This window comes from Cygnus olor, chromosome 3 (assembly GCF_009769625.2).
Source record: "Cygnus olor isolate bCygOlo1 chromosome 3, bCygOlo1.pri.v2, whole genome shotgun sequence".
Taxonomy (NCBI): Eukaryota; Metazoa; Chordata; class Aves; order Anseriformes; family Anatidae; genus Cygnus; species Cygnus olor.
The window spans coordinates 89,880,357-89,905,000 of record NC_049171.1 but is presented as its reverse complement, the minus strand read 5'-3'; the positions used below and the strand labels follow the sequence as shown (position 1 = coordinate 89,905,000).

Here is a 24,644-nt window from a genome sequence, read left to right as displayed (position 1 = left end):
ATATTGTCTGTAGGATAAGAATTGATCATACTACCACCCCCGTTGTGGGCATGGAGAACATCTGATTTAATAGGTAGCATTGAGAATAAGCAGTTTTGGACATTGACAGGTAGGTCCTGAAAGAGCGCATGAATGTACTTACTGACAGATTAAGTCAATGAGCAATACAAATGGGTATTTAGAGTCAGAGAAAGGAAGGAAATGAGTCTTCAGTCCGGCTGGACATGACAGGTTGTATCCTAGAGCCATGATACAAATAGCCTGCAAGATTGAGATGAAGTGAATGGAAAGACCTGAATAAAAGACCATATCAGAGATGATGTCTTAAGAATGGATGTGGATGGCAACATTAATTTTCTCTCCAGAGGTTAGGAAAAGGGTAAAGAGCAGCTCTGGTGTCAGCGTTGAATTGAATTTTTGCCTCGATGGCTGTGAAGATGTGACCAGTGGCATAGGTTAAGATTTATTTTGTAGATTTTGAGCACAGAAGCTGATGTACAGATCTTTCAGCAAAATAATCATAGCCTAGTAGCTTCTGTGCATGGATGAGATTCCTCATAAATTAGCTATATAGGGAAAAGGGAACCAAGAGCAAAGTTCCCACAAGAAAGAGGAAGAAGAAAAATTTTTAGGAGAAAGGGAAGAGTTATGAGAACCTGGAAAAGAATGTCATGGAGGTTAAAGATGGAAAAGGTATCTCACAGAGAGCAGCTGATTGAGACTAATGCAGCTGATGGGCAAGGATGTTAGGTGTGGCAATGAGCCTGGAATGTGATTGCAGAGAAGTTAAACTTTGGCAAAAAACATGTCAATAAATCACAATGAAAGGAAAGTTGATCTGAAATGACAGGGAATGGAGCTGGTGGAGGAGTTCAACAGATAGTCTGTGTAGTGAATACTCAATGAAAAGAAAGAGTTGGCAGTAAATAAAAGAAGTCAGGAGTCCTGGAGTTAGGACAGGTTATTTTAATGTGGAAGAGAGTTGAATGTACTTCCACTGCAACAGGAAAGAGGCAAAAAAGAGAAGCAAGACTATAGAGAATGCAACCTGATTCAGCTTAAACTAACTCTGGTGGAAAGACACAGAGTCTCTCTGGTTAGAATATTTCTTACAGAAAGCAGCACTAACTGCAGAAAAACTGATCATATTAAACCCAGCTCATTTTCAGAATAACACTGGTGATAACAGGCAATCTGATGAGATCCTGCAGTTTGTTTCAGAGCAATACTAGCATTCTTTCAGCTGAAACGTGACTGAAATATGAATATATTTTAGTGTTTTTCTATAAGTAGATACTATGAAAGGAAACTAATAAAACTTCTAGCTTTATTTCTACTCTTGATCTGGTACCAGCAATTGCAAAAACCTTAGGAAGTATGGTTAAGGAAAAAGAAAAGCTGTCATTGAGTCACCGACAAAAATAAAATACAGTCCATACTGCAAATGGGGATTGGCTTCAGGCACAAACAGTCTGCCAGAAGAATAGTAGTTTGAAAACCAAGAATTTCGCATACATTGTTGTTCAGCTTTCTGTGAAGCTGAACACATTATGATTACATTTTTGTTACTTTACAAATGCAAGAGAAGTAGAACAACATGAGATTTGGAGGATCCCTTAGAAACATCCTTTAGGAGGGCTACTTCGCAGAAAGTTCCATCAAAAGAAGCAAGCGTACCTGGTATCGGGTAATTTGTTTGTATTCAGTTGGGCTATGATGTAACTTTGCCCTTGTAGGAATGAAATTTCATGGAGGAAATTATTCGGTATTACTCACTAGAGACCTGGCTGCAGCTGCACAGGGGATGTATGAGCAAAGGCTAAAGTGAATCAAAAGAAATGCATGATGCAGCAACAGACGGTGCTTCATTTCAAGATTTACACCCGTAAAGCTGTACAAGGAATTTTAAACGAATATTCTCCAACTCATACTTGAGCAAATCCTGCTGCTACCCACTTTTGATTTTTGTAAGCAGTACACATTCACTTAAACCATTACCACATTCACTTAAACTAAACCCACAGCTACAAAAGTGAACAGTCTCCTGCAGGCCTTCATTCAAGAAGCCTGCTGCTTTTTTGTTGACTCCAGCCAGGCCATAATGACACAATTAGAACATTTTTTCTATTGATTCCAGTTCTTTGATGAGGCCTATCTCCCAATGGATGATCTTAGATTACAGTGTCATATTTAAAAGTAGATTTAGCGTGAATGCAAAACACACTGATGTGTGTTAGAATTAATAATGTGCTGCCAAATTACTGGTGTTTGCATCCCTTGCAAACCTGGCTGCTGAGTGAATGAATAATAATAATCACTTAGAAGGTAACATGAGAGGTTCCTGCAATACAGAAACTGAACAATATTCTACCCTAACAGGGCTGGGATTCAGCAGGTGCCCTAGAAGATAGTACTCATATTCAAATTAACTCAAAGCCCTGATATTATTTCTTCTGAGCCTTTGGGAGAGCTCACTACTCCTTGAAGTTCAGTGCTCCATTTCAATGAGGGATTGATGGTATCTTCAGTAGCTGGGCCATACAGAAACCAAACTAAACCAAACCATACAGACGTTCACCATGAGGACTACAACCTAACCAGCTAGAGGATCTGAGTTCTCATAATAAAAAGGGCTCTACTCCCGCATTCATCAAAACAAGCAAATCAGAAGCACTTTGAGATGGATTAAGGAGAGCAGCTCTAATTCTCAATAAAAGGAAAGTTCCAGCAGTGAAAACTATACAACTGTGAGCAGGAAACTTGCAAGATTTCAGGTCTACAAATAGTGGCCCTAAATTATACTGCCTGAATTCCTTCCAACAACATTTGTCTGAAGAGTTATTCTGTGTAATTGTACAGAGGAGGATCTGCAGAAAAAGTAAAATAATAATAAAAGAAAAAAGGCCCTAAACGCAACTTTTAGCAGTTTAAGACCATTTAGCAGTTCAAGACCATTTTCAATTTCCTTTTTCTACAGTGGATGCTGATAAGGCAAATTGGAACAACTCCTAGTGTCTCTCTTACCTCATTATTGATGAAACAGTAGAGAATTGCAACCATCAGCCCCTGAAATCAACAAAAAACGGAAGAGGAGTGAGCAGAGCAGAGCAGTTGTCCCACTTTGCCAAGCAAGCCTGCAGAGGGGTGAGCTTCACACCAGCATGTTCCATGGTGAGAGAAAAACAAGACTGAAAGATGGAGACAATCTGTGGTCTCTGTCAGCCCTGATGGCAGCGAAGTTTGACCAAACTATGTCTTAAAGCACATGATCTTAGGAAAAGTAAGTTGCTGTTTTCTTCAGCCTCTGTCATTTTTTCCAAACAATTCTTTCCCCCTTCTTTTTCCTCACCTGGTTTCTAGCCATATACACTTCATATATGAACAATTCACAGTGAGCTCAAGTACAGCTCTGTGCTTGATAAACAGGGATTGAGTGGGTGAGCAGGGAAACTAGATGAATAATGATTCCTTTAGACAAGGAGATTCTTTTAAAATGGCTTTACCTAAGGCAACAGCTAAATAAAAATCACTGTAAATCTACATTCGCCTCGCATGCAGTTGCAGCTGTAGACAACTACCTCTCACAGCACAGATTTTCAAAGGAGTATCAAAAACACGAGAGAAGGCACAAAATTTGCTTTCAGCAATGCCATTATACAATTACAGGAAATCACAGATAATTTTGTTATTGCCTTGAGGTGTCCCATAGGAAGCAGAGATTAATACAAGGATAGCAATACCAGTTTATTGTGGGAAATGTAAGACTTATTGAAAATAAGTGACATTAACATCTAAACTAGCTATTAAAAATTACTTCTCATGCTTTCGCTTCCACTGTCATAAACCTGTAATATCCAGTGCTAAATTGAGAAATATGAAGAACAGGGAGCGTGCAATGAATGAGAGAGCAAGCAGGTCCCCAAACAGCAGTTACAAAATATCTCATCCACAGGTGCAGACTGTGAGCGCTACCTGGAAAGAAGCAAAGGAGAGTTCAGTAAAAAGCTTCACGAAGCGCAGCATCCCTCTGGCATGCTCATCAGTAATAAAGGCAAAGATGACCTCGTGAGTCCCCAGCAGTGGGATCAGCGTCAGCGTAGACTTGGCCAGCCTAAGGTCACAAAGAAAAAAAAAAGCCACTGAATAGATCATTGTTGATCCCAGTGATCACCACTGTTTCTGACACACTGTGAACTTTGGTCACTGTGCTACTTTGTGTTGCAGTGTCCTCCTCCAGAGGCTGCAGAAAAAAAAAAAATCCTCAAAATAAAACCATAGTAGGTTTCAGTATGTTTTAATTGCCACTCCACCGCAGACCACTTGCTGCTCTCAGCAATGCTATCTGTTCAGCTCCTGGCTGTTTTTCACCTAGAAAGCCTGCCAAACTCAGGAGCAGGTCACATGCTTTCTTGTACCCCAAGATGCCTTCCCATATACCCTCTTCCCCGTCTATAGGTGGGAAATATGATCAAAACCTACCTTGTTGATAGCCTGAAAGAAACAGTCTATCAGTGTCTGGAATCTTTTAAAAATACCTTGGCAAAGGGAGGAGTATTCCTTCCCACCTCCGTGGTGTGTTAAATCTTCAAAACACTGTAACTAACTGTCACTGCACAACACTTCGTAAAAGCAGTTAAACTGTCTTAGAGTGACTGATGACTCCCTGATTTAAATGGCAAGTTCAAAGACACAGCAAACGAAAAAAGACACTAATCTGAAGTAAAATATTTTTCATCAGTGGGAGAGCAATGCTAAGGGTTACAACTACAGAAAAAACGTTGACAAGAATGGTTCTTAACTCTCTTTTGATAGGCATACACGCTAAATCACCCAACAGGATAATGAAAAGGGCCTGAACCCCACGTGGGAGCTTATAGGACTATCCTGCGCCACAGAACCAGACAATACTGCCAGTGTCTCCCGACGACCTGCCATGAGACGCTTTGGTAGATGCAGAATCACTTGACCAGCAGGGTTGTCAGTAAATCTTGTGTGCCCTGGATTGTTTATTCTGAATCACATAAACGTTCAGGTTGGAAAAGATCTCTGGAAGCCACTAGTCCAATTCTAGTTCACAGCAGGTTGCTCAAGGCTGTGTCCAGCCAAGCTTTATATATCTCCAGTTCAGATACTCTGGGCCCATTTTCCAGCATCAGATCACTCTCACTTCATTTTTTTTTCCCACCTCTGACATGCAAATGGAAACCCTGTTGCTATAACTTGAGACCACTGCCCCTTGTCCTTTCACTGTGCTCCTCTGTAAAAGGTCCAGCTCCAACCTCTCTATAATCATCTTTAGGTAGCTGGAACTGCAAACAAATCCTTGCCTAGCCTGTTCTCCGTGCTGAATAAACCCAGTTCTCAGCACCTCCTTCTACGTTTTCCACACTCCTAGTCCTTACATAAAGAAATGGGATTTGCTGCCACACTGAACAGTGAACACTAGCTCTTCATCAACTGAACGGGCATCACGTGAGAGCAGATGTAGAAATTTTCCTGAGAGCAGCAGACTTTTCTCCTTTCCATACACAACTGTATCTAAGCTAGTGACTTTCAAGGGCACCCAGACTGGTCTTGTTTAGGAAAATACATTCCACATTCTGTCTTCCCTCCACCCAACTCTTTACCAGTCTCTCTGAGCAGAAAAGAACAGGAAAAATGTTCTGATACAGGTATCTCTGCCTATTGGTCTTGTAATCATGACAGGCATACCAATGAACCAAAATGTTTTGGGAAAACGCAGATTTCTCCAAAGCTTTTGTCTATAACCACCAACCGCCAGAAAGATCTCCAAGACTTTAGTCGTCATCAATGAAGAAGGTTCTGATGCTGGGTAAGTTCTTTCTTGCTAAAGTCTCCCTGCTTTATTAGCAGATTCTTGACCATGTAATATGAAGAACAGAATTAACATGCACCTCTAAGAAATGGTTCAGCTGTATCAAACCTACCTGTTGCTTACAGAAGTCCTGAGGGCAAGGGCTTTCTCCCTTGACAAGATAATTTTACAGTCAGATTTTTAAATGGCCCCATGCCAACAGAACTGCCTTCCCCCCTACTCTACCCTGCAAATTTTACCCTGGCTAATGAAGGTCATGTATATTCAGTATGAATGGAAGCAAACCATGCAGCACGTTAGAAGGAGTGCTTTTCTCTGCTTTTAGCTCCAAACACGCAGAAGGATTTCCAAAATTTCATATGAGGTAATGAAGGCAGGTAACATACAAGTCAACTCTATAGTCAGATGGGAAGACACAAAAATACATGGTGTGTCTAGCTTAGCAGGCTGTAACATAGAAATATCCAACTTCAAACTAGCAAAGTCAGCTAACTGTAGTAGAACAGCTACCACAGCATGTAGCTCCACATTCATTAATTCACCCTGCTGCAGACTTGTTCTTTCTACAGTATTTTTCAGACTGCAATACAGAAATATTCTCCAAGATGTAGACATGAAGGATGCGACTAAGAATTTTATCAAGGTAATAAAATAACAGGAGTAACACAGACATAGACAGGGCAAAGCCTGCAAAATAAGAAGCGAACACTTCAGTGATAACTTTTGACATCTTGAAACATCATATATGTTCTTAGTAAATCCAGGATTGAAAGTTTTTCCTAGTAACAATTGGCAAGGAGAACAAAAAGCAGTACTCAAAATGACCCGCACCTTGATATTCACTGAAGTTAAAGGTTCTATTTCTCTCACTCATATTTTTTTTTAAATTGCGTAAGTACCTGCATATATTGTAAGAATTTAGAAAGTACCTGCTTACTTAATATTCTTCTGGTTTTATGGAAGGTAAAGTCAAGAACAAGGAGATCAAGCCTTCTGTTTCTCTATAATAAAGGTACAACACCTGCCCTGGCTTCACCAAGAGGCTTCTCTGGAGACTGGCTGTCCAGGAGTCATACCAATATGCACCACAACCTGTGCATTTACCCACAGTCTGTGATCTTTAACTGCTACTGTCATTCCACTCCTTTTCATGTACCTCTTTGTCTACTTCCATTCTGAGAGGTAAAAAAAAGTGTCAGACCACCAAATGACATACCTGCATTTTATGTCAGTTTTGCACATCAAATTAGCTTGTAGTTTGGAGATGATGATGCATATAACTCTGATAAAGATCAGGAAATTTACCTGGAGAGATGAAAGAAGGATTTATATCATCATTAAAAAATACATATGCATAAGTATTCAAAAAGTTGGTTTGTGTATACATTTGTAGATCCCTGTGCATCCTGCTATTCTGCAGCTGCAGCATTTGCCAATGATTTCAATTCTTTGCTAAGCTATCATGCTCTAAAATATACCTCAGTGAATGCACAAGTCACCTTTGAAAATGCACGAAGTTCACTAAACAAAGCAGAGGAGAATACCTACATCTCTGGGGAGTGAGACAGTCAAGGTGTGGGGGCTGACCCACCTGCCTTAGCTGGAGGTCTGACATCGCCACAGTTTTGCAGCTGCAGAACACAGCATTTCTCCACAATGCCACAAAATTTGCTTCTCTTCTGGAGCCCATTATTTGGAATATTACCTTCTGGCTCTCTGTGCTACCTGCTGCAGATTTCCCCACGCAGCACCTAACCAGATTACTGTGGCATGCTGTTTTATTATCACGCACTGCCACTACAACATGACAGCATGGCCAAAACAAGCATTATGCTAGTCAGGAATTCCAGTGACAGAAAACAATTCAGTTTCATCAAATTGCATTTCTGAATCAAAATGTATGTACCCCCAAAGGTTATTAGCCTTTGGACATGCACAATAGCCATGTGCATTTCCGCTCTTTCTACTACATCATGCAGTACTGCATGTACTCCATACTCACCCCGATAGCAATTAGAATGGGCAGTCTGATGATCAACCAGTAATTCATGTTATAGTTTCTGCTCCAGCAGCTAGGCAGATGGCAAAAAGAGGAAGACAAGAAAAAAAGTTTCAGTACGTTACTAAAATCTCCCATTTCTCATTCTGTCACAGCAGTGCAGATGGAAAACAATACTGATGACTAGATACCAGGAAAGCACATCATGCTGACATAGAAACAGATGCAGTGGCTTGATTCTTAAAAACGCTGAATGCTTTGTACAATTGCAGCTATCATAATACAACTGGATACTACTTGTCTGCCTTTCTTGCCCACTAATGGCTAGCTCTCCTCCACAGTTTGCAATGAATTATCATTGGTTAATTGTAAAGACTTACTTCATTAAAACCAAGGTCCAAATATGTCACTTTGCTGGAGGGTTAGGGTGAATCTGTTCGAGTCAGACCTTTCCTGAGTAGTTCCTATCTTACTCTTTTTGTACTATTTTTATTACTCTGCAGTCTCCAACGTCAGGTCATATTACTTAGCTGCTCGTTAGTTCTTTATCACATTACCTACCATCACTTTTTTCCTATCAATATTTAGATCAATTATCTATTTTATTTGCCATTATTTTCAAAAATGACCTACTAATTTCAACCAGGAGAAAGCAATTAAGGCAATTAAGCAATTAAGGTTCCACCACTGTATATGTAGAGGTTTCAGGCCCAAAGGAAGTTTTGAGTTGTAAGAAAGCAAAATCAAAGACTGGAGCAATAGTTCCTAACTTTTGTTGGCCTACTGAGCCCTCTGCCAAGAAGGTAACATGCTGCAGGCAATATAATACTTTATTCTCCCCATAAGCCTCATTTTAGCTTTTTAAATTCTTGTGTCCTTGAGTTATACTGGAGAGCAATCACAAGGAATGTGAAGCTTGAAACCCACAGTTTGAGATTACTGGTTTGAAGTGAACTTGACAATGGGGCTTCATACATCTAGTTCTTTTAGGTCCCCCAACACAACAGCTGTGTGCACAACAGCTCTGGTGTTCGGGCAGTCTTCACATACCACTTCACTTGCTGCCAGAACATATGTATACTCAATTTTCCTTAAGTTTTCTTAATAGGCCTGTGAAACTTCAGCTTGGGTGATGTTGGTGGAGAGTAAACCCACCCAACCTTGTTGTGGAATAGTCAACTTAAGAGAAACTTGCAAACCGTACAGCACGTATTTGGGGTCCATGCTACAACAACACACTTACACACACACTATGAATACTATAGAGGAAAGTGAAGCAGCTTGGCTGTAGCAATTCCGTATTCCCTTGGTTGTACTGGAAGCCCAAGAAGGGCTAGGGATTTCAGTTTTGTTATCAATTTCAATTTGATGCATACAACCAGCTCCACTACCTGACTGAATTCAACTGTAGTTTAGGTACTGCAGAAAAAAAGGTGTACGTACTGTGTGCAGCCAGTGTACTTGAGCTGGAATCTGAATAACAGAAGAACTTCTTAATTGCTATGTGTGACTAGAAACTGGTTTCATGTAGCCTTTAAAATTAATTTTATTTGAACCCCTCAAGACAGGCAGGGTAATAGACATGGCTGGGAGTGGAGTTCTAATTTTCTGACTAGCTGTGGTGAAAGCAGAGGCAATTTTAAAACTTCCTGATAATGACAGAGGTTGAGAAATGGTTCTTTACATTAACCCTGCTACATTTCTGTGTGTATTAATTTACTTCCTGTGGCACAGAGCAGATTTAGCTACTTTTAAATTTATACAAATATGTGCAATAAAAAGACCATTAGAGTTCAATTAAAGCATCACAGCTATTAAAGAGTACAGAAAATGAAACTGATAGATATGTACATGATTTCTGGTAAATTTGTGCTTTCTGGGATTGTCGCAGTGGTAAGTACACCAACAGCTGTTGTGTTTGGGACCTATCCTTGCAGTTTGTTCAGCACAACTTAGAAGATGCTTGACAACTAAATATTATCAGAACCGTGAATGGGGAATTGGTCCAGTGAAACAGATGCTACTGGTAAGTTTCTGGCTTTGTTTACCAACCTGGTAGTCTTTTTCTAAAAATGAAAACACTGAATTTTTACCTTAAAGAGGCACAGTTGAATAGCTCCATTAAAATAAATAAATAAATAAATAAATCTGTAGGCTGGCTGTCTTCCTCCCATAATTAATTGCAGGCAGAAATCAAGATGTGTAAGTATCAGCTCTTTAGGCACAGTCTAATAATTAAGCAAGCACAGCTTGCTTTTAATTTGATTTGTAATCTAGACAAAATGTTTTTCAATAGCTCACTTTTTATAACAGCAACTGATTTATAAAGGAGTTCACAGAAGCACATATAAAGAAAGAAGGAGCCAGTCTGCAAATAGGTCTTGCAGGCTTCAGTCCTTCATCCAAACGGCTACATTTGCAGGACTGCCTCAAACTCCCAGCCCTGACCACATCTACTTCCAGTTATTCCTCATAACCAGGGAAGTAGTTGAGTCACAAATGAAATTTACAGCCTGCTGCACATCCGTGGTGACAGTGCTGTGGCAAACAGCATGAAAGATATCCCTAGCTGCTCCAACAAATGTCTGCCCAAGGCACAGAAATCTTGCCTTTCAGAGAGGCTACTGCATGTGTTTATTTATTGTTGTATTTTACAAATATTTATACAAGATTTAGAAAATTCAATAAGGTGCGAAATTGTCCCTTTTAAGGCCCGCTAAAGGCAGTGAATGACAGTTTTCCATAATAGAAAACATAAATCAGCTTTGAGCATCGCATAATGTAGGAGGCTCAGCATGAGTACTTTGAATACATTTTCTACATCAATGGCAAGATATGTCCATGGACTACTGCCTGTTCAGATGCTACATGCTCTCTGCACCTATTTTGATAATTTCAACAAAACTAGCAATATATCACTGTGACCACGATCTTCTTACAGAATATTACCAAGTCAACCTTGAAAAGGAAAGTCAGAAAATCCCAGCATTACTTCAGCCAGAAGAGGCAACTTGACTGAATTATTTCAGTATTACAAAAGACACTGAAAAAAAGACAGTTCTTAATACTCATGAGCACCAGAAAACACTCTGGGGATGGCTCTGAATACACTGAATTTTCACACTGCAGCATCTCTCCAGCAAGGATTGTGTTTGAAGAAAAAACCCACGATCTCTACAAAAATGCTGGCTGGGCTGTTTGGAAATTAAGTAAGAGGAAGACCTGATAAATAGTTCATTTAGAATAAAAAGAAAACAGCATAAAGTTTAAAAAGGAAGTCACTTTCCTTCCTCTAGTTTTTATTTTTTTTAAAACAAAAACAAATACTAAAGTACAATGCTATTTGGTACATAAAGCGTATCAAAGGCAATTTTTTCAGAACAGCCACAATAGTAAAAGTGGACAAAATGTATTTTGTGTTTTGCAGCAGTTTTGTTTGTGCTATACTTGACTTCAGAAAGACTGTGTTTTTATTTTATGAAGACCTAAATAATGGAAGCTTAAACAAGAACATGCAATCACATCTCTGCTGCGAGGCATAAGCTAACCACTACAAATCACAGGAAGAATCCTGTGGGAAGTTTTTGCCTTCCTCTGAAGCATAACTGTAAAGGCTACTGCCAAAGGCACAATGTCAGGAGAGGTCTTGGTTGGGTATGATGACTTCTACCGCTGATACTGTAACTACAGAAAAACAAAACGTACCTTTCCTTGACCTGCAAAAGAACAGATTCATTCAGACATGCAGAAAATTTTGATCATAGAGAAACATAAGCTCTTTCCTCAAATGTCATGCAAGACCTTCAGACAAAACAGAAGCAATTTTATGAGGTTTCAGCACATTGCCAAAGCAAACCACACTGAACAGAAAGCAAACAATGACCTGTCAGTGCACACACGCAGCACAAATGAGATAGCTAGAAAATCAGAACTAAACCAACCCCTCATCTTCGTAAAGGTACTTGACAGTTCCCCAGAGGACAACAAACAGCATTGGCACACCTGGGAAGAGAGGAGACAAGGTTGGCACTGAAATTAGGGGACAGGGAAAATAGAAAAGGACAAAACCCCGCACATAATGATGAGCAACGTAATCCTCCGGTAGCAAGGTTGCAGCTCCTGTCCAGTGTAGGTGGCTTTGAATGGTGGGAGGAGGAATCTAACCTGCAGGTAATTAATACATGTAGCTTGTTTTGCCTGGGCCTCCACTTAGTGAGCACAAACAATAAATGACAACAGACGATCACCCTCATACTTGGCATGTAACAGCTTTTCTGTAGGGACCAAGAGAATATTTTCATGGAGGGACCAAGAGAACTAAATTTCTGGAGTCTCTTTCAGCCTCTGTATTCAAGCTAGAGAGCAGGAATGAAGAGCTCTCCGAACCAAACCTTTTGCATCCACATTTCTCTTTGCAGATCTGCTATATGTTGCATTAAGGCAGCACCAAGCACAGGCTGTCTATCGGCATCAGGGTTGGAGCACACTCAATTCCACATACCCTGATGACAAGTGAAAGCATGGGCACACCACACATAGCAAGTGTGCTCAGGCCTCCCTCAGAGAGAAGTCCCAAGTTTAGGCTGTGGCGCTGGCAAGGACTTGAGGGGTTGCCACAAAGCAAATGCATCTGGTCTTGAGAAGGGCCTTGGTCCTATGCTTACCTGGCAGAGTATGTGTTACAGATGCTCACGGTTTATCTGGGGTGTAAGGGGAAGAGAGAAAAGCCAAATAAGCAGGCGGTGATTATTTGCTTTATGTCAAAGACTCTCAAACAAATTTATTCCACTTATTAAATTCCTAGGTCTTGAAAAGTAATTTTAAGGTGCATCTACCAACCAACACTCAGTACAGGGAGTGCCAAAAAAATAATGCAAGGAATGAGAGCAGGTTGAGACTCAAGAAGAAGGATGAAGAATTTCTGCCTAAGGATGGACTGACGTGGTCTACAATTCCTCTGTGTACCTCATTGGACTGTATCAGATGCTGTATGTATATTATATGGGAAGAGCAATATTTAATGTACTTTCTTAATACATTCTTTAGAACCAATTGGTAACAGATCATAAGAATATCAGTGTGCAGCACTGAGCATTGCATAGAGCAGATACACAGTTCCTGACAAAAGTAGCTACAGGGAAATCAGTGATCTCTTGCAAACTGAAAATCTTCAAGCAGTATCTGTAGTGGGCATACGTTATCAGTAAAAACCTACTCTTTTGTTGTACTGTATTACTTCTATAGTAATAGAACAGCTAAATACTATAGCTACAAAGGACCTGTTATTCTGTTCAATCCATAAAAGAAAAAAAAAAAGAGAGAGAGAAAGAATAAAGAGCAGCAATAAAAAATCACAGAACAATACCAAAAATTAGAATAATAGCAAAGATAATAAATTGAGTAGAGATTATTGGGCAGGTGGTTGAATCACATTCCACAGACGTACCTGATACTGAGCATGCACAATATTTTGGGAGCAAAATTACTGAGAACTCAGTGCTGCTTTGATACTGGTGTAAGAGATTAAGAACAGGCTCGCTTCCAAACACAAATGAGCCTTTGATTCATAGAAACTAATTATAGTTTGAATTATTCCTTTCTCGACTTTGCTGAGAATTAAGACACTTTAATATGAAATTTGCAGGATAACACACAAACACCGAGAGCACAAAGGCTGTGTGTCAGTGGAGGGAATAGATATACTGAGTGATAATGATAATTATTTGTGGATATCTCCATCTTCTTGATACATCAGAAATCTCTCCAGATTTAATTGCTTTACTTGACATTTGCATTAAGTGAGAATCTGTTATTGTTATGTTTTAAAAGGGTCTACCTAGAGGCTGATATTACTGAATCACATCAGCATCCTGCTATGCAAATATACAAAATAATAGGTAGTATGGTGACCTGTACAACATCGTCTGTCCCTCCCACTTGTGACACAGACCTGTGGTCCCCTTCTGTTGCAACACTGCCAGTCACATTATAGTCCATTCCAGCAACATACTTTTCACATGGGACACCAAGACTTAACAGTGCAACGCATAGCTGTGAGCTTTGAACATCAGTGCAAATACCACATGGATAATACCATCTGACATCTACCAAATTCACAAACTCCCGTCCTAAGAAAAGGGTGGCTCTGAAAAATATCTGGGGGACAATCTCAGCAGATGGGATTGCATCCAGTTTTCCAAAGCCCTAATCAAGATCTAAACAGGAGAATGCCACAACAGACTTCCCTAATCCACCTCGAATCTATAGATATTTAAACAGCAAAAGAGCAAGTTTGCAGCATCTCTGCAGTAATTGTGGCTTGCAAGGATCACTGAGGTTCTCCATAAATTGCTTTATAATCTTGACATCTAATTAACCTCAGTTAACAGGCACAAATGTAAATGTCATTATAGTTACTTCACTCAAGGGAAATTTGGCTGGCTTGAGCAGGCAGAACAAGCAAATTCTATACAGCTCCTTGAATAAAATCTACAGACAAATTATTTATTAACAGAATCAACACTGTATTCCAGTCCTAGACTCCCAATATGCAGCCCTTTTGGCACATTTCAATTTCAGTCTTATGCCTCTTTCTCCTGCTGCTATTCAAAGAATATCAGGTATCTGACAAGAAAGTGCACTCACTTATAGGATGTGCTTAATTAAGACACAAGCTGAACTCTTTCTGACTTTGCTTGTCCTCATACAAAAAACCCTAAGACTGGTCTTTTTCCAGATTAACTGGCTACAAAAAGGTCTCTGAATTCTGGAAATGTTAACATCTACTTCTGTCTGTACTGAAGCAGTGTTGAAGATGCCAGAGACTGCAAAAATCTTCTCAAAATAAACTCTGCCATATTAACGTTTACAGGATAACTGACCAAAAGTCTTTGAACACTACATTGTGATTATGAAACCTATCAAGTGTATTATGAAATATTATGAAATATGCATGCTGAGAGTTCAGCTAATAAAGTTCAACTTCATATGACAGGGATGGGGCTTCTGAATAATAGGCTGCAATAATTATATATATTATAGATGATGAGAAAGTAATGGATCTGCCAAGTCAACATCTTAACACCCTACTGCATAAATAAGCAGCAGGATCTATTTTCAATCTAGCTTACAATATTCTGCACCTGCCCAGGTGTCTGTACAACTGTAAAAAAAAAAAAAAAAAAAAAAAAAAGGAAAAATAGTCATTATCCATGCCAAAAATCTCAGCAGTTTTAGACAGAACAATATTAGGATGGGGTAGGTAAGAGAAGAAAGCTGTGAGAAATTCTGCTCAGGACTCCACCATTTGGTTCACATTTTCACAGTGTTCACTGTCCCTAATAAGCAGAGAGGAGAATCACTAGTCGGGCTGCAAATGGAAGCTACCATGTCCTGGTAAAAACATGTAGAAATTTGTCTCTTCTTTTAATGGGTCTGAGATATTTTGGTAATAGAACAGAAAAACTCAGGCAGTCATGAAGTCCATGAAGTAGCAGTTACCATGAAAGGTGTCACCAGGTATGTTCCATGCCATCTTTCCTTCTTCCCCCACCTCGATATGCAAGCAAGTTTTCATTCTTGCAGACATATACTATCGCTAGCTTTGCATTGTACCACATTTTATGCAAAAACAATTTCAGGGGAGAGAAATGTGTGAGGAGCAAGAGAGACTTCCCTCATCTTCACACGCTGATTAGAGATTCTTCTTGATGGAAATTTGCCTCTGTAGGACCAGAGCACTGCCCTCCTGCTGAGACCATTAAATAAGGACATATTCTGCATACAGCATTTTACGACTGATGAGTTTGTTTATAAGCTCAAACTTCAGATGTTTCCTATTTCTTCTCCCAAGCAACAAGTGATAAGACAAGAGGAAATTGCCCCAAGTTGCACCAGGGCAGGTTTAGGTTGGATATTAGGAAAAATTTCTTCATTGAAAGGGTTGTGATGCATTGGAACAGGCTGCTCAGGGAAGAGGTTGAGTCACCATCCCTGGAGGTATTCAAAAGATGTGTAGATGTGGTGCTTAGGGACATGGTTTAGTGGTAGACTTGGCAGTACTAGGTCAACAGTTGGACACGATGATCTTGGAGTTCTTTTCCATTCTAAGTGATTCTATGATTCTGTTCTATGTAACCTGACATCACTGGCTTCCACTTGGTGAGAAGTTCAGCTTCTGAGACAACCAGGCACACAAACCAGAAGGGCACTACTGCTGTCAGAACTCCAGACCCCTTTCTTTCTCTCAGAACCCATCCAGGACAGTCTGACTTTACCAACTGGTTAATGTGTGAATGCAAGAAATACGTGAAATTAGGGATAAATAAACACGACCAGATGTACAAATAATCTCAATATGGAAGATGTGAGAAGAAACGATGAAATATTTTTCTTCCTAAAAAAAGGAAAATCATGAAAGAGTTTAATGCAGAAGACCAAGTGCAAAGAGAATTAAGAGAAACTCCTGATTGATTCATTTCCTACCAAGCTCAGTTTGGACACAAAGCCCATTTTCACATCCTTGTCTGAAACATTTTTCATTGAAAATGGGTAAGAAATGGCTAGTATAATGCATGCATCCTGTCACTACATTGAGTTCATACTGGGCTTCAGAACAAGGATTTCTTACTGGCTCTGCTCTAGTCAGATCTTCCTTGCAATCAGGATATAGATTTTGACACCCTAGCCAGGCTTCCTGCCTTTAATAGCTTCATTCCTTCAGCATATTCTTCCTCAGAGCAAGTCTGGATTACCAAGAGTTGGAAGGAGGGGAGTTATTTATTTTTTATGGCAGTTTCCCTGCTGCAAGTGCAGCTGGGTGTAAAATTACCATAGAAGTTTGGAGGATGTTTAGCTTTTTATTAACATTTTCTTCTTAGTCTTTAGTGCTGAAAATTGTCTTCTCCTGTCATTCTTCCAGCTTGGATGTCGTGCACAGTCACTGTGGGAGGTTGACGTTGTTTCCCCATTCTTCCCTCCTCCCTGGCTCTAAATGTGAAGAGGTCCTGTTTTCAGTAGCTGCTGAAAGATGCACACAGTGGCATTATGGCATTACTGCTCTTCTCCAGAGACCACTTCACACAGCACTGACACAGCTGCTTGAAGTCAATGTCTAGCTTGGTGACTTGGGCTCAGACAAGAAGCACAATGAGTTGGTGTTCTGGACATCCTGACTAAGAGCACTCTGAACGTCCCAAGAAACAAACAAAACAGAAAAGAGTAATCATCTTGACCTCCTTAGTTCTGTTTTCTTTTCTCCTTTCTTCTACAATTTTGTTCTCTCTAGAAGGTGAGATCCGTGGGTTTCTCTTATGCTAGAGGAAGGAAGCACTGGGTACCAGCAATGCATAGCAACAGATTATTTTTCCCCGCAAGTGATAATGACTATCTGAATCAACATCCTGTTTAGCTACCATTGTGCTGACCTCCAGACTCTACCTGCTTTGCCATTAGCTTATTAAGACACTTTACAGAATTTTGTTTGTTAATGCTGTTACTGTTTCTGTTTTCTTCCCCCTTCCCTCAGCTGTGAAAATGCCATAAGCCATTGTTTTTGCAGTAAGAATGTGTGGGACTCAGGGTCAAAACAAATGTATGAAAGTCTTCTTTACAAAGGAAAAGAAGTCAAGCAAGTCATTTTCCACATTAAATGAATTAGGAAAAACACAACATGGCTAACTCAAAGCCTACTATCGCATGAAATCTTGACAATGAAGTGGCCATTACAGGAATACAGTTACCTCACAAGCAATCAGGAATGTTTATAGAATCCTACCAATATATATATATGATGTCAAAATAAATGACTCCCAGTTTGTAACACTGCGTTAGTTTCCTTTGGTCTATCAAGACCGTATAACTTTTCTCGCTTTTGCAAAGTACAATAACATGAGATAAACAGATATATTTTCCCCTCATAAAAAACTTCTAATAGCAAAGATAATTACTCACTTGAACTGGTAATAAATGGAGTACCATCTAATAACATTAAGAACTGACCTGGAATGTTAAAAACACGATCATATAGCAAAAATATATTTGGTAAATATTTATTAATTTTTGTAACACCCTTCACTGTCTGTTAACATTCCCTAGGAAAACACAGACTAAGCATAATATCTTTTACATATTTCTATTTGAAAAGCCTTCCCATATTTTGAATTGTTAGACACGAAATGGAGGAAGTACTTTTTTTTAGTTACGCAGCTACGTGGACTTTATTCCACTGTAAATCACAAAATATAACACTATCTAATATGACAACTGAAAAGCTTGAAGAAAAATATGTATTGGGACATTTTTGCATGCTTGAAAGCTGGTCCATGTATTGCAGTTTTGCTTGGGGTTGCACGGGGAATTAATTTGTTCTAGCTTCTTGTTTGTTCTGAGACCTGCTGTTCCTCAAAAGCAGTACGACAGGGGTAATATCGTGGCCAAGAGTATGTGCAAACACTCAGATCGACAAAAACCTTGGAGAGAATACACAGTTTATTCATATGTACTTTTGAGAGAAGTACAAGCGCAACCATATGTTATCACACAGGGGATTACAGAAGTTACTCAGCAGAAACAACACCATGTTGTCTGCGAGTGCTCATGTCTGTAAGTTCAATTAGAAGAAATAACATGATATGAATAACACCCACTAAGTTTGTGAACAATACAGATATGAAAATTTAACACATAAACATTCATCAAAAGATGAGTAATGAACAAATTTAAAAAAAATCATCCTGAAGATACTTCATTAACAGAATAAAGGGTCAGGGTATCAAATCAGCTCTGACACAATCAAATAGATATGTTTTGATCCAGCTTTATTTTTACAGTTGATGAACTACTTCAAAGAGCAGGACGCTCTCAACCCAAACAGGAACCTAGTGTCTTTTTGAAGTAAATCATTATGCTGAGGCTATCATACTGCTCAAAAAAATACCTAAGAATTCACAGCAGAAAGGGACCTGGTGAGGGACCTGAACAACCAAAAACTGGAAACACCAGTGAAGAAGCGAGAAAACAGAAAAAAAAAAATCTTCGTCTGTTCCCAGAAGTTGTTAAAGACTGAACTGTTACCTGTTATAACTGATCTGGGAGCACTGAGGGCTTCACAGAACTGCAATAGCAGATGTTTCTGCATTTGAAGACAGAGAATTAGTGGCAAGGTTTGCACATGCAGCCATTGCTGGAATAGCAAGAAACTACACAGAAGAGGATTGAATGGCACTGGCAAAGCTTTTCTAGGAAGCCTGGATGAAGCCCATATAACCAGTGTCAATTTCTGACACTGCCACTAATTTCCACAAATTCATCCAGAAATTCTGCATACAGTAGCAAAAGTTCCACTGTAAAGGAAGAACAAAACCAAAATAGCATCTTCTGTTTCTTCCTTATGCTTTTGCAAGAGACAAACTGTAATTAGAAATGATTCAGATCAAAACCATCCTATCCTTTGCTTATAAAACAACACAGTACCCTCAGGATTTGGCTGGATAAATTTTTGCTCTGATTTTTTTTCCATTTCTTTTTTTCTATTTCCTCTCATGACTTCAAAGCTTCAGGATATCTCCCCCCTCTTTAAAAATAATAATAAAAAATATCAAGGGTAGAGTGATTAAAACATAGCTAATTCAATAAAGTGAGCCAGTAAGAAAGCTGGAGAGGGACTCTTTATCAGGAAGTGTAGTGATAAGACAAGGGGGAATGGTTTTAAACTGAAAAAGGATACATTTAGATTAGATATAAAGAATAAATTCTTCACTATGAGGGTGGTGAAGCACTGGCACATGTTGCCCAGAGAAGCTGTGGATGCCCCATCCCTGGAGATGTTCAAGGCCAGGCTGGATGGGGCTTTGGGCAACCTGGTCTGGTGGGAGGTGTCCCTGCCCATGGCAGGGGGTGTGAAATTAGACAGTCTTTAAGGTCCCTTCCAACCCAAACCATTCTATGATTCTTTGATTATATAAAATGCTTTTGCTGTATGCCCTATATAAAACAACAATGAAAGAAAAGGAATTTTTTTTAAACTAACACTCTCCAGTAGGAAATTGGCATTACTTGAATTTAGTTATTCCCATCAGTATGTCAGAAAGCCCTTACTCTTCATATATCTCTGTTCAGTATAATTGGTCGCGCAATTTACAGTAAGCCTTTTATATGTATTTTACCCGTGGATTAATTTACTAATATTCACAGTTGGCAAACCCATACAAACAGGACAGTCAAAACAATTTAGATGCTTAAACTAGTATCTATGAAAGCACTTGCAGTATTTACCTGGATTTACTTTCAGCCAGAGTGGGGGGAGGCAGGAAAAGGGGAATAAAGTGAAAGCAATAAAAACTTTTGGAGATAATTTCAAAAATAAGATCAGTCTTGAACACGAATACAATTACATACTATCAGAGAGAGAAAGAACCAAAACTTTAAAATTTCTACAGAAGGCAACTCTGGCTCAAGGAACTGACTTTACACCATCACAGTCCTTAATCTCAGGCACACACGTGTCGCATGGTGCATGCACCCTGATGACTCTTTCACTTGTTTCACTAACTGTGCTGGCCCAGCCTAAGCAAGATCAAGGATCCGGAATAAAAAGGGAATGGAGTGTGGGACTTGAACTGGGCACTACTACAGCAGACACACAGTATTTTTTCCTGTCATACCATCTGCTGGTACACAAAGCCACTGGTGGACATAAGCAAAGATCAACTTACCCCAGCCAATGCAGAGATAAAGACGAAAAATTCTTTGCTCAGAAAACACTGAAAGTACCAGCAGCGTGTACAGGTACATGCCTTCCACCAGCAACCAGTAGTAGTTTGCAGCCACACAATACTGCATCATCACAAAGACCAAGCGGCAGATGAGGGATTCCTGTGATGGAAGAAAGCACAGCCCAAATGAATGCAACAGGGGCTACAAGAAAAAGCAGGCTAACCCAAAAGATGTTTAATCTCTCCTACTCTTACTTCTTCCTCAAAACAACACTTGCTAAATTCATCACATTTGAGTACTGAAAGGACAGAGGCCAGCACTACATGCTATACAGAGCATATAGACAACACTGCTCCTTAAAAAACAAACAAACAAATAAAAAAAAAGCCCTGCATTTTCCCTCAATAAGCATTGGATTATGATTTGAAAAGCAGCACAGAAAGAAGAAAAGAATCACAAACGAAAGGTAGTGTCCATACCAACTGCAATCAGTGAACCTTTTCACTTCCCCAAATATTCTTTTCTGCAGTTGAGAATTTCTCTATTTAAGAGCAAATAGTGGATTCCATAATGTTGACTATCTTCCAAAGTAAAAAAAGTTTTGATAGAAGCACAATATTGTCCAGTGCATCACATTTAAGTGCAAAATCTCTCTTGGCTGGTAAATTACAGAGAAGTGGGCAGCCAGGCTTTAGATAAGGATAAAACTTGATTACCTAATTAATATATCCATCAGATCTGATGAAACCACTATTGGATAAACCATGTGTGAAAGCACATAGCTTTTTTATTTTTTTTTTGAAAGGAGGAAATGACTGACAATTTATTGTGAACATTTCCAAACCCTGCATTTAATATATGTATTACAGTGTTATTTTCTGCCAGTCTATACGTTGTAGATGCAAAGAAATCAACCATCATAAGAGATTCACTCGTGGTATTGGCACTTAAGCCTTAGGCAGAGCATCAGAAAAGGATGGGTGGATCGGTACTAAGCATGTATTAGAACACATACTTTTTATGACCCCAATCCTGTATTTCAGCAGCAACCACTGTATCCATGTTCTAGAATCACAAGAGCTATACATATAATGGAAATCCCTTTCTTTAAAGATTCAATTACATTTTGTATTCTAGATCCGAAGAGGGAAAGGTATGCTTTCATCATATTCACAAAAGAGTTGCATATCCTCTTCATTTGATTAGAAGCATTTAATTAGTCTGTTCCTCCAAAGCTTTTCTAAAATTAAATTTGCATTTAAATCAGATGCTTCCCTTTTTCCATCATTAACAGATTATAAAGATCTCCAAGAATGACCAACTAATTTGGTCATTATACCAGAGGGACAGTCTTATCACAAAAGGTGTTGGCTTAGGAAAATGAGTATCTTGTCACTATTGAAGAACAGAACCTGCAGCTTGGGAAGAAGAAATGGTCATTTGTATATACGCCAAAAATCCATCTTTTCATGTTTGTTTCATCTAGAAGGGGAAAACCTATCACAGGCAAACATGTCAAGGCATCAACTACTCTGTAACTAGCCCCAGCTCGCACAACCACATACATTGTGATTCAAGATTCAGAGAAACTCTATGGACTGAAGAAAACAGCATTTTGGACAAGCCTCAGTGTACAAATTGAAATTACCTGCTGTGATGCAGACACACCACCGTGATGACTCCAATATCCTCAGAACCACCACAGTGTCTGCCCCTACCTGGAAGGAGATAAGTCCTTCCCACTGGTGCTCTTGTGTGGCTGTGCTGTACATCCACTTCACCACTGAGTCTTTAATGAAGACGGATATAGCACGGAGGATAAAGGAGGTGAAGAGGTTCAGGTGAATGTAATTCCTTGTGCAATGCAGATGTCTGTAAAAAAGGAAGAATCAGTCATGATCTACAAGTGGTGTAAAAACTGCAATATCATGGGTAGGACTGAGGAAGGGAACAATGGGCCCTGTTGAAAATCATGAGGTACCTGAGGAAATCCCATAACTTGAGAATGGCCGTGGGCATTTCAAACTGCCTTTGGGAAGAAATCACTATCAAGGAAAAGACATTCAAAACTTCAAGCCCTAACGGTGAGTGTCTGAGGGAAGGGAAAAGATCACCACATTAGGAAAAACTATTTAAAAGGTTTAAAAAGTGTAAAAATAAAGTCATTTTCAGAAGAAATATCTGAAAGGACTAAAAAAAATATATCAAACTTCACATAATGCTGTATCTAACCTCTTTGAATTGACCCTGATGCCACTGCATGGGTTTACCTTGGCAAAGCTCAGGAAATGTGCAGTAGAGCTTCTGGCTGTGTTCAAGCATCCCTTCCCAAAATGAAAAAAAAAAAAAAAAAAAAAAAAAAAAAAAAAAAAAAACATCCACCTGTAAATTACCAATGTGACAAGAGAAAAACCTGTATTCAAATTGACTCCCAGGGGAATTAGAAGTATCTTCTGTAGAACTAAAAGGAACACAATTTTCACCTCTGCATTCAGAATTGAAAACAGAAAAAAAATACTCTTGAATTTCATCAGCCAGCTGCAAAGACAACAAAATTGCTACTTGTTGAAAAGAGCACATCAAGGGATAGCAAAGGAAACCGCAGTCATGTAAACGGCACCCAGCTGCAGAGTGCTAACAGTGTTTTACCAACCTCACCCACAAACTTTTTTCTTCCAGCATTGCAAGGGTACACAATTTGCTTCAAAGGAAGCTACACTGGATATAATTCTTTTTTTGATGCTAAAAAATTCAGATAACAAACCAACCAACCAAAAAAAAAAATGTTCTAGAAGAAGTTTCAGTGAACTTCTGCTTTAAATGTTTGATTTTATTGCTCTATAAATTTGGGTAAGACAGTCCATGTCTATTTACTTGGTCTCAAAGCTATCAGTTTTAAACTGAAGACAAAGGAGAACTTATATATATGTGTATAGTTTAAATACAATTTCTCGCATCACTTTTAGGTCACAGCCTATTTCAAAACCTACCTTTGATAAATATTTATTTTCCTTTAATTCAAAACTTATTTGCTGCTGCCCCTCAGAATTGCCACGCATTTAAATCCGATTGACAAATTTATGTAAATTAGCCAATTGAAGAAAATAGTTTGCAAGTAGTTACTGACTATTTCTGCTGCAGGCAATGCAGGTTATTCAAATTGTTTCAGTCATTAAGCTATGGGCCCAATTTAGCTTCACTGAAATTACAGGTTTTTCTTTCATTTCTTTCAGAAGATGCAAAATTGGACACTAGAGATATATTGCTTCCTCTCTTGAATCATTATTAAAAGCAAATATAAAGGTTATTTTGCAGTCTAAGAACGCATTAACTCCTTCTATTGCAGAAGTGGATAATATCAGTATTTTGGTGCCACTGAATTAAATTTCTACCCTTATTTGGTGAGGCTGCACAACTACTGGGGCCACAAGCAGAAGTTCCAATGAGAATCTAGTAAGTGTGGTCCATGTAGGGGTAAATTCTTAAGTATTTTATGAGATCCAGGAAGAAGTTGTTTCCAGGTTGATGATTTAGACAGGAAAATACAAAATGATTTGATTGCATAGTTGTAATAAGGCTCTCAGCCCCCTCAACATCTCTGAAAACTCATTTTCAAAATCAGAAATGCATACTTGTGCACATTTCTTCCAGTCCTTATTTCACAGTTAAAGGAAAAAATGTTAAAGGATCTCTCCGCAAAAAATCAGAGCATCTGAATTCCCTCTCTCCTACCAGTCATCTGCAACAGAGTTGCTCTTTGTTTCCTGCCAAAAACATGCACAACCTTCCTTCAGTACATACACGGTTGCGCTCTGTGACCTTTACATTTGGGCTACTAAGATTATTCAAAAAGTGTCATTGATGGGTGAAACAAGGAGAAAGCTCTTATCCTGGGAGACATTTGGAGAATTCAAGACCATATGCCGTTCAGTCGGATGAGTCCCAAAGTTGCACAGCTACTACATGTACAAGTCATAATTATCATCACAGAGCACTCAGAGGGTGAGCATGTCCCTACATTCCTGCAGTCATTTTAAATCTTTGGAGACAGCCTTATGCTTCTCCACTGGAAGAAGGAGGGATAATACAATGCTA

General features: G+C 39.1%; 1 protein-coding gene across 1 annotated transcript in view; it reads right to left on the bottom strand.

Moving 5' to 3' along the window:
• GLP1R (glucagon like peptide 1 receptor) overlaps positions 1 to 24,644 on the bottom strand; it is an 89,598-nt gene that overhangs the window by 5,693 nt on the left and 59,261 nt on the right. Inside the window, exons 6-12 of the mRNA XM_040552669.1 lie at positions 22,268 to 22,421; positions 20,549 to 20,708; positions 11,777 to 11,837; positions 7,839 to 7,908; positions 7,053 to 7,141; positions 3,973 to 4,111; positions 3,025 to 3,066 (exon numbers count right to left, since the gene is read on the bottom strand). Of these exons, the coding sequence (XP_040408603.1) occupies positions 3,025 to 3,066; positions 3,973 to 4,111; positions 7,053 to 7,141; positions 7,839 to 7,908; positions 11,777 to 11,837; positions 20,549 to 20,708; positions 22,268 to 22,421 (715 nt within the window). The remainder of the gene's footprint in view (positions 1 to 3,024; positions 3,067 to 3,972; positions 4,112 to 7,052; positions 7,142 to 7,838; positions 7,909 to 11,776; positions 11,838 to 20,548; positions 20,709 to 22,267; positions 22,422 to 24,644) is intronic.